At 36.1% G+C, this 11,234-nt stretch overlaps 1 protein-coding gene across 1 annotated transcript; it reads left to right on the top strand.

Moving 5' to 3' along the window:
- Window positions 1–2,196: 2,196 nt before the first annotated feature.
- On the top strand, window positions 2,197–9,938 carry LOC129453629 (uncharacterized). The gene is made up of 15 exons (XM_055217959.2): window positions 2,197–2,589; window positions 3,026–3,158; window positions 3,516–3,669; window positions 3,877–3,974; window positions 4,657–5,627; window positions 6,078–6,256; window positions 6,447–7,401; window positions 7,963–8,051; window positions 8,154–8,264; window positions 8,437–8,568; window positions 8,864–9,073; window positions 9,184–9,263; window positions 9,348–9,432; window positions 9,520–9,615; window positions 9,690–9,938. Exons 1-15 carry the CDS (start codon window positions 2,532–2,534, stop codon window positions 9,750–9,752), a joined length of 3,414 nt encoding a protein of 1,137 aa, XP_055073934.2. The 5' UTR covers window positions 2,197–2,531; the 3' UTR covers window positions 9,753–9,938.
- The last annotated feature ends 1,296 nt before the right edge of the window (window positions 9,939–11,234 follow it).

Raw genomic sequence — 11,234 nt, 5'->3', positions numbered from 1 at the left:
AATACAACGGCAAAAGTTTATTTTATGTTTCATATTGATATTTGCCCAGATAGTACAGCAAATTCATAAAATTGTTTTTCATATAAACATAAACATCTAGAGCAGTACTTTCAACTCAGCGAAACGCAGTGGTTTCTCGAGACCCAATGCTCGGCACATTTTGTATGATTATCTCATCTGACACAATCAGTTCAGTTCATACAAATCTCTACTAATGATTAAAGTAGATTTGTTTAAAATAGAAGACTTTTGTATATGTGCAGAGCAGTGGGCCTCCAGGAATAATTTTGAGAATCACTGATCTAGGGGACAGTTAACGTAACACCCGTTGTTCTAGATACAAATATTTCCGGAATAATGAGCCAAAAATCCTCACAGACACTTGAGAACATAAGACAAACAGGCCCCTCAGTTTAGTTGTAATCGCACACCATTACGCTGGACTCGTACATGGTTAATGCTAGCTGACTGTTGGTCGGCATGTTTTCTAAGATATGTAATTATCATAATAGACCCTTATAAGAATCTGAAATCAGATGTTATGTGCTTAAAAAACAAGTAGGTCAGACAAATATTTATGTGTCGTATACATATGCCATAGTCATTGTTTTTGTTCTTAGGTTATAGCGCCACCTAGTGGACAATCTCTGCAATTTTTTGCATGTGACCTCGGCCTAGGTCTATACATAGGTGTACCAAGTTTCGTGTTGATATCTCATTCCTATCATAAATGATAGCCATTTAAGTATTTGTGGCCCCGCCTCTTCGTACTTTTGACCGTGGTGTTGCGACCACGAGTGCAAAGTTCAACTTTTTTTTGATAATTATTGATATTCAGTGTCTAAGGAATGTTCTAGCACTTGATTGGTTCAGATTGCTCAAAAAACCTAGGACTAGTTCGCAAAAGTAGGTTTCAAAGAAAATGATGAATATCTAATAAATGATTCGACTGAGACAAGTGCTTCTTGAGGAAAAGTTGTTCATTAAATGTAGCTCTATTAAATGATATGAAGATCTTGTTGATATCTGAAACACTGCATAATACACAATCACTTAAACACCGCAAAAACGTTATAGCGCCTCCCGGAGGCCGAATTTTTTCTTACTCTGCACAGACCTTCATGGCCAAGAGACAAACAGGCCCACCGCGTTTTGTTTCGATCGGGCTTCGTTAACCCTGTCTAATAGCTGCTTTTTCTTGATTGGCCGATGGCGGGCATGTACGCGAAATTCATTTTAGACACTGATAGTACCCTCGACCAAGAGCACCGATGCCAAATGTAAAATTGATCGGTCCCATATTTCTGAAGTTACAGACCTTTAAAGTTGAGGTGGTGTTATAGCGCCAACTAGTGGTCAAGCGGCGCAATTTTTTACACGTGACCCCAGAATAGTCCCCTGTATATGTGTACCAAATTTGGTGTCAATACCTCTTTCCAATCCCAAGTTATAGCCATTTAAGTCCAAGAGGCTCCGCCCATTGGGGGCGTTTGGGCGTGGCTTTACGATGGTGAGTTGAAAGTTCAATTTTTTTTTGATAACTTTTGATATTCACACTCCAAGAAATATTACAGCACTGAAACGGTTCCGATCGGACAAAAAACCTAGGACTAGTTCGTTTTTATTTTTATCGACAAAATTGAAAATAGACAAGAATTGTGGAAGTTATGAGCATCAACGCGTTTGCCTTTGCTGTAGCGCCCCCCATAGGCCGATTGGGATGACACTCTGTCAACTTCGCGCAAGAATGAGACCTACCATTTGGCCAAGTCTCAAGTCTCTAGGCCTTACAGTTTGGTCTGCACGATCCGTTTTACGGCAGAAGAAAAATAATAAAAATAGTTAATAATAATAAAAATCAGTACAAATACAATAGGGTTTCAGCCCTACGGGCTTGAACCCCTAATAATAATAAAACAGACAAATACAATAGGTTTTCAGCACTTCGTGCTCGAAACCCTAATTAAAGCTGCAAGCAGCATTTACCGGGTTTCGAGCATTAAAGCACGTCAAAGACGTCAGACATCGCCGACCAGGCTGATCCAGCATCCACAAAAACAAAAGAGGTGGTCAGAAATGGTTCATACAGACTATGTATGCTTAAACACACGTGCACCTATAAGACAAACATGTCACGTCCTTAATGTGAAGTCATTCGCAGCTACCAGACACACGTGTTCAAAGTTGTCAGCAAAAAAGTTTCTATCATTCAGTGAAATGTCTCCCTCTCTTCTCACGGAACATTGACAAACAGAACACTGAAGGAAATGTTTGTGGTGCTTGCAGTGGCAAAACTCGGGTCACAAATGTTAAAATAGTGTTAATGAGTCAAAAGAGCCGAACCCCATGTCTCTACGATGTTCTGATACGGCATACGCTAAATTCCAGGGGTTTCATTACCATGACGTAAAGTGGGCGTTTCTGGACGTCTTGGAAAACGCCCTTTTTCAAAAAAAAAAAAAAGAGGTCATCGATCATGCGCAGAATGCTGTTTTATTGCGCGGGCATTTCCAATCCCGGGATTAACTCCGATGGATAACGATGGAGAAATAAAAGCACCTACGATGGATAGTGAAGGAGATCATACAGGTAGATTTTATATTAATTATGCTTTATTATTTTACAGTTAAGCTATTTTCAAGAAAAGACATGTAAAACGTGCCGTAACGTTGGTACTCAACTTACGTTTTACTGTAAATTTGACCACAAACCAAACAAACATGGTTACTGAAGTCCATGGTAACAAATTAATCATGAGTTTGATAATCTAACCATAGTTTAATCATGGCATTTGTATAAAAACCGTGGTTATACAAATGGTAATCAATCCGCCAACGTTTAATACACTTTTACTATTAAAAAACATGGTTAATTTGATCTTAATTAATTAACTTACGTTTTTGTATAGCGCATTTTTCCACAGTTTAGTTATAATGAATGAATATAAATGAAAAGATCATGTAGACGAAAGTAATAAACCTCTTTATACTTTTAATACTTTATTAATATACTTTGTTTCTATCAGATTGGCTCCCAACAAATTTCAAAATATGTACATCATCGGAAGAGTACATCACAGGAATAGTTTCTTCAGAAGAAGAACTGAAACACCTACTGGAAAATCACAAGCGTGCATCAGGCACATCTTACACAGTTTGGTAATTTAACACTCCATATATTTACTGCATGTCCCCTTATGAGAAATACTTCTGTAACGTTACTTGTTTCTGTATTAAATATCTTGTGAACATTATTTGCCATGATATAAGAAATGTGTCTCGTTTCAGATATATTCACTACAGAAAACACATTACAACAAATATAGTATAATTCTCTTTATAGAGAAATATTAGGTAGCAGAGGGTAACACTTTACAATAAGGTCTCATTTAACTATAGTTAAAGCATTAACTAACAGTGAGCAATACATTTATTTATTTATTCATGCTGTGCCTGTCCCATAATGTTCCGTTTTTCTTTCATTTTTAATTTTAAGTGTATTTTTACTCATAAAAGGTCTGATGACAGTCACAAAAAACAGAAAGTGACACCACGGTGTCTATGGAAAGTAGAAGACTATTCAGAACATGTCCCACTCTCTGTGAAAAGAAGGGTGATATATGCTTGTCAGCACGGAAAGAACTACAAGACAACCACAACAGATGATTTGGTATGTATTGCTAAACATTTTGTTAACCACACTGGTTATGAATTCCATGTGGAAATGACAGAAAATGACAGAAATTTTGTCTTTACTGTTCCAATACTTATGGAGGGAATTGTATGCTATATGAAAATGTTTGTTCACTTACAAATAAATGTTTGTGCCTGGCCCAAAATATATTTAATTTAAGTTTTATTTTATTTTGTACTGCAGCATACTGAACATGACTACAGAAGAAGGAAAAGGTTCCATATTCAAAACAGCAAGAAAGTGGATTGCCCAGCAAAACTTTATGTCCGATATGTAGAAAGGTACTTAGCATGGCTTTATATACAGTTTACATAATCTGTAGACAGAGATACATTTTTAAAAGTGATTGATATACAAAAAAAGTTTGAAATAAAAAGCAATTTCTCTCCTTTAAAATTTCACTTAATATTTACTAATCTTTTGAATACAAATAGTTGTACAACTTAATGTAGCTTTAAAACAGTGGAAACACTGGGTCTCATTCACTAATAATTGTGTCATTTTCATGTCTATAAGACCATCAAGAGTATTTAATTTATTTTTACTAGTTCCTACATTTTCCAGTAAATGTAGAATACGATTTAGAATCAAAGTTGTTGATGAAACATAATTTGTTCATGAAAATGTTCATACACAAATTTGTGTGTTGCTTAGTGAATGAGACCCAGTGGTTCTCAACTGTTTTTGCTTAGTGCCCCAGTTTGACATCAAGTGCTGATGAATCAACTAAGCTACAGATTTGTAACTATAGTATTTCTACCATGTTTTTCATGACTATATAAACAGACTCACAATTGAGAACCACTGCTTTATAGTTTATACGAATACGATTTGTTTCTTTTTGTGTAAAATCTATTTAATTAGTGATGAATTGCATATTTGATGTGTTGTCTTATAACAGGGTGGTTCAACATATTGAAAAGTTATTGAATGGGTATCATTAAACAATGTTGTTTTTCACAGATATGATCAGTTTGCAGTGGCTAAAACAAGTTCTAGAACTGAAAAACAAGTTGCAATTAAGGGTGTTCTGGAGTCATTAAAAGAAAACAGCGCCGTCACTTCAGAAATTATCCATGTCAAAATACCTTTGGCAGGAGCACACAAAAACCACAACACTTCACGAAACTGTCATTTCTCAAATAACATTCATTACATGGTGCGTGACAAAATACAGGAATATGTGTCACTTGGAATAACCTCAGTTCCTTTCCTTAAGAAGGTTCTGAAAACCTTTGTCCAGAAAGAGCTTTCAGGGATGGGAAGCTTTCTACCGCATCCACAAGACCCATCATACTACCCTTCAAGCCATGTTATCCAAAACCATGTGCATCAAGCCTTAGTTTGTGGAAAATATTCTGGCTTTGATCAACTGCAGGTAGAAAAAAAAATTGATGAATGGAAATTAACAGATCCAAATGCCAAGTTTTTCTTTCGGAAATGTACAGAGAACAACATCGAGCAGACAGTTCTGAAGTTTGAAATGAAAGCAGAAGAACAAGGATTTCCAGGCACTGAAGACTCTGATTTGGAGGGAAACAACACACATGAAATAACATCTTCACAAGAAACTTTCTTGTTTATTCATCAAAATGTACAACAACAGGAATTACTTAAGCGTTATGGAGATATGGTCCTTCTTGATGCTACTTATAGAACAACTAAATATGCATTGCCTTTGTTTCTTGTTGTTGTTCGGACAAATGTTGGATACAAACCTATCGCTGAGTTTATATGTGAAAAAGAGACAACTGCTGCAATAACCGAAGCCCTTAACATCTTGAAACAGTGGAATCAGCATTGGGAGCCACAATTCTTTATGCTTGATTACTCACAACAAGAATATCAAGCTTTGAAACGTGTATTTCTAAACTCTCAAAACTATCTATGCTCATTCCATCGTGAGCAAGCTTGGATACGATGGACAAAGCAAGGTATGTATGAAATAAAAGTAAATAAAATATTGCATTGCATTTAAAATATATACTTCTGAAAATATGTCCCAAAGTCTTGATACATTATAACAAAAATATTAATTTTACATTGTTGCTATTTTGTTATCATGATTAGCAGTACACCAGTACAGACTAAAGTATTTTTTTAGTGATCAGTTTATTAATGTTTTAGAAATTCCAAAATTGTCATAGCCTTTCACAGCGTATTACCCTTGAACCCATTTTATCAAATTGATTTATTTATTAATAACAGATACTTTTGGCTTTGTTGCAACTGTTTGTGAAGGATACTTTTTATTCCAACATGAAAATACAACTGTTATATTACTTTTGTTTTTTTTGCAATAGCCAAGCCTGTTTACGGCATTCAAAGTTAAGTTGTATCACTTGTCTAATAACACTTAATCTCCCATGTACTCTCCCTGACAGCCAAGAACAAGTTGTCCCTCTCTGAGCAAAATGAACTGCTTAACCACCTTCGTGACATAGCTAGTGCTCCAAGTGAAGCATCTTGTGATAGGGAGGTTGAAAGACTCAAGGAGAGCAAAGTTTACAAATCCCTTGAAGTCAAAAATTATGTTGATAGAAGGTGGTTGTGTGTTAGGGAGGTGAGGTACTGCACTGGACATGTTCTTTGTTCCACATTTCATGTTCAATAGTTGTACATTTAGACAGGTAGAAGGTAAAAGGACAGGCAGGCATTTAGAGCACATTCACTCTCTTTGCGTTGATGTTTACTTGTTCCGTTCTTTCTGCAGAACTTATTTGTATCAAGCTAATTTTGTTGTTGTTTTTCAGAGGTGGTGTAGGGCCTATGCACCACATGGATTCTCTGTGGCAGTTACCACCAACAATGGAGTTGAGGCACTCAATAAATCATTGAAGAGCTTCTACCTCAAATTTTCTGGCACAGGAAGTCTTTCATCTCTGCTTGAAACTCTAATATGTGAGTTTGTTCCAGAGCAGTTACTGTCATACAGCAGACTCAACTTCATCTACAGTAGTGAATGCAAGACTTACAATCCAGCTGTTCCAGCATTCCTGAAAGACAGACCAAGAAATTTTGTCAAACATTGCTTGAACAGTATCAAGGCAGCTTCCAGCTATTCCAAAGAACACGTAAAGGTGCTTGGAAAGGAATCTTTTCATGTCAAGAGTGAGACAACCTCTACATGGTACAAAGTAGAACTTGGTGACTCAGAAAAATACCCATCATGTGAATGCGTCCTCTTCAAAACAACGTTCTTACCATGCAAGCATTTCTTTGCCATTTTTAGGCACACTGACAAAAAATGGGTTGATCTTAGCCCAGAGTACCGTCAAAGCCCATATATAACTCTGGATTTCAATGTTGCTTTAACACAAGATCCCCAGAGTAATGAAATCAGCAATCAAGAAGACCTCTGCTTTGATGTTTTTGATAGTCCTGTACCATGCACGGGGAAGCAGAAACACGGTAGTGAGTCACAGTCACCAAATGTAGCAGTCGATCAGTGGCATTTACGTGAACAGCTCAAGACGTTGCATGACATTTCATATATTTGCACTGATAAAGAAGCTATCAAGAATGCATCCAGAGTTGTTCATGGCCTTTGTGAGACCCTGAAATCCTGTTTACCCAAGGAAGAAGGACTGGTTCTCCAGCAGCAAGAACCTGCTAAGAAAAACCTTAGGGCTTTACCAAGTCGCTTGAAGAAAGTCAAACAAAAAACATCCAGGAAACGTAAAACAGTGGCAATCGATGAAAATGAAGGTGATCATATACAATGTTTTTTTTTGTTGTTGAGGAATACAGTATCAAACTAAAAATTATTTTTTTCATCCTTTACTCATGCTCATGTTGTTCCAAACCCATATGGTATACTGTTAATGATAAATTAGTGAAGTTTGCTCTCGCAAGTACGTTTTGAGTTTTCATTTTTCGTATTTAATGTGTGTTGATCAGTGTTTATGTGAACAAAAATCTAAATGAATATTAGTTTATCATTTTTAAAGTTTTATTTGTCTCTCTTCAAACTTTGATGTCTATGTACTTTTTGAAGGGTGAGGTTTTTATTTCATAGACTTTAATAGTTAAATTTGTAATCCAAAGATTAACTTGAGGATGAGTAAGGATGAAAGAATTTTCATTTCTGGGTGAACTATTCCTTTTACTGTGCTAATGTTATTTTCCTGTTTACAATTTTGTGAACAATTTATCTTACCTCATACAGTACCTGGTGCCGGTACCCTTTTATGGTTCATTGTTTAAAATGCCTTTGTGTTATTTTCTCATGAAAATGTAATGTTTTGATTTAATTAATGTCATTATCAGAGGATGCAGATATCCATAAAAAGTCAAAAACAAATATACCAGAATTCCAGAGGACCGAAGACACAGAGATGGACAAAAACTCTGTTCAGGTAATATGCACTTCTTTGACCTAAACTATTCTGTTGTTGTTACTGAAAATCTCACTTGTAACTTAGCAAGTTGTTTTGTGCATTTGCCTTGACATAAAAAAGGCATGTGGTGTGGATCTCTCCAAAGAAGACTTGACACAAGCAACCTCTATGACACATGGTGACCCATGTGCTTATTTGTCCCATAGTGAGCACTTACCCAGGCTGTCAGAGGTGAAATTAAATGTTTAAATATAAATAAATTAATGTATTTGTGTATACACACACACACACACACACACACACACAAAGTGATGGTGAAATGTTTACAGTGTGTTTTGTAAATAAAGTCTGTCCACAGATCAAGATTATTTTAGCGTGTTAATTAAGTTTTTCTGTTGTGTAGGACATGGAATCAGAGGTGAAGGATATTCTGGCACTACAAGACCCAAACCTGGTAATCAGCAAAGCCTTCAAACTGTGTATTACACAGGGTGACTTGGCAACACTGAAGGAGGGATGCTGGCTTAATGACAAGGTAAAGTAAGAAAAATAAATGGACTATTTACTTGATATGCCTAAGACAAATACCTTGGTTTATTGGAAATAATGCATCACTACAAAGGTTTGTCCACAATATTTTATCAAAATAAATAAATAAATTGGTTCTGCACTCACTGCACATTCGGGCAGGGTATTGACACAAAATGAACAACCAATTCAATGTCAACAGAATCAAGTAATCAGACAATTGTTGATCATAAAGCACTTGGATGGATATCACCAATGTCACGCATTCCTAAGGAGTATTTTCCCCCTTGTCACTTTTCAAGGTTATCAACTTCTATTTGTCCTTGCTAATGAAGAGAAACAGTGATCAGCTGGGGAGCCTTAAAGTCTTCTTTTTCAGCACTTTTTTCTACTCAAAGCTTCAGAGTGGTGAAGGCCATGCTGGAGTGAAGAACTGGACAAAAACTCAAGACCTCTTCCTCTTTGATCTTATTTTTGTTCCTTTGCACCTAGGCATGCACTGGGCTTTGGCTGTAAGTCATTTATTTTAAGTTGGGATGCATTGTTTTAATATTTACATGTTTTTTCAAAGTGTAAAACAATATTAATTCTTTAACTTGCCTATATTGCTTTTAACCACCAGGTAATTGATTTAAAATCCCAGACCATACAGTGCTATGACTCAATGAGTCAGAGACATGATGAAATCTGTCACATGTTGTTGTGAGTGTCTCCTTATTTTTGCTGTTATTCTGTGGTTTGATCATTCATCTTTAAAAAACTGGATATGCATGTTTTATTTAACAGTGCGTACCTTACTGAGGAGCACAGGGTCAAGAAAGGATACATCTTGGAGGCTTCCAGATGGACCATTGGCCGAATGAGAACTTTTGTATAACACCATATCATTAATTATATGGATCTTCTCTGAATTAAGTGCCATTTTAAGACTAAATGTTCTGCTTACATTTGTGTCTAGGCAATTCCTAAACAGTTGAATGGCAATGACTGTGGTGTTTTTGTCTGTAAATATGCAGACTTCCTTTCTCAAGGAAAGCTACTCACATTCAGACAGGTACAAAAGTGCTCCTGTTCACACATTTAATCGTCAAACAGTTTATTATGCTCCAGATTCATCTTTCTCTGTAGGATGACATTCCACTCTTCCGAAAAGTGATGGTTTGGGAGATAGTACATCAGAAGATCCTGTAAGCCCTGAAGCAACCAGTCCTTCAAACATCATCAAACATTTTTATATTCCATGTTTACATTGAATACTTTTTGTGTAAATTAAATTTACACACAAGGATGGAATTGTGAATAATTACAAAGGTTTTCTATACAAGCAGTGGGATGTGGAGAAGTACAGAGCTGAATAAAATCTGAGGTTAAACTGGAGATTTGTCTTGTGTGATAGAACTCATAATAGAAGTAAAGTAAAGCCATTGAAGTGAAATGGCCATACCATAACTGGAATAGTATAATGTGAACATGGACAGGTATCTTAAGTTACAACAATATTAATATAATTTTAATAATATTAATGTAATTTAACATGAAACACCTGAAGTCATAACTATATTAATGTAATTTAACATGAAACACCTGAAGTCATAACTATATTAATGTAATTTAACATGAAACACCTGCGATCTGGACGGGTATCTGAAGTCATAACTGTATTAATGTTATTTAACATGACATACCTGCGATCAGGACGGGTATCTGAAGTCATAACTGTATTAATGTAATTTAACATGAAATACCTGCGATCAGGACGGGTATCTGAAGTCATAACTGTATTAATGTAATTTAACATGAAATACCTGCGATCAGGACGGGTATCTGAAGTCAAAACTGTATTCATGTAATTTAACATGAAACACCTGCGATCAGGACGGGTATCTGAAGTCACAACTGTATTAATGTAATTTAACATGAAACACCTGCGATCTGGACGGGTATCTGAAGTCATAACTGTATTAATGTAATTTAACATGAAATACCTGCGATCAGGACGGGTATCTGAAGTCACAACTGTATTCATGTAACATGAAATACCTGCGATCAGGACGGGTATCTGAAGTCACAACTGTATTAATGTAATGTAACATGAAACACCTGCGATCAGGACGGGTATCTGAAGTCACAACTGTATTCATGTAACATGAAATACCTGCGACCAGGACGGGTATCTGAAGTCATAACTGTATTAAATTAATTTAACATGAAATACCTGCGATCAGGACGGGTATCTGAAGTCACAACTGTATTCATGTAACATGAAATACCTGCGATCAGGACGGGTATCTGAAGTCACAACTGTATTAATGTAATTTAACATGAAACACCTGCGATCAGGACGGGTATCTGAAGTCACAACTGTATTAATGTAATTTAACATGAAACACCTGCGATCTGGACGGGTATCTGAAGTCATAACTGTATTATTGTAATTTAACATGAAACACCTGCGATCAGGACGGGTATCTGAAGTCACAACTGTATTCATGTAACATGAAATACCTGCGACCAGGACGGGTATCTGAAGTCATAACTGTATTAAATTAATTTAACATGAAATACCTGCGATCAGGACGGGTATCTGAAGTCACAACTGTATTCATGTAACATGAAATACCTGCGATCAGGACGGGTATCTGAAGTCACAACTGTATTAATGTAATTTAACAT

The sequence above is a fragment of the Misgurnus anguillicaudatus genome, chromosome 3 (genome assembly GCF_027580225.2).
Source record: "Misgurnus anguillicaudatus chromosome 3, ASM2758022v2, whole genome shotgun sequence".
Taxonomy (NCBI): domain Eukaryota; kingdom Metazoa; phylum Chordata; class Actinopteri; order Cypriniformes; family Cobitidae; genus Misgurnus; species Misgurnus anguillicaudatus.
Note: the sequence above shows the minus strand (reverse complement) of the source record. Positions and strands in the feature narration are given on the sequence as shown.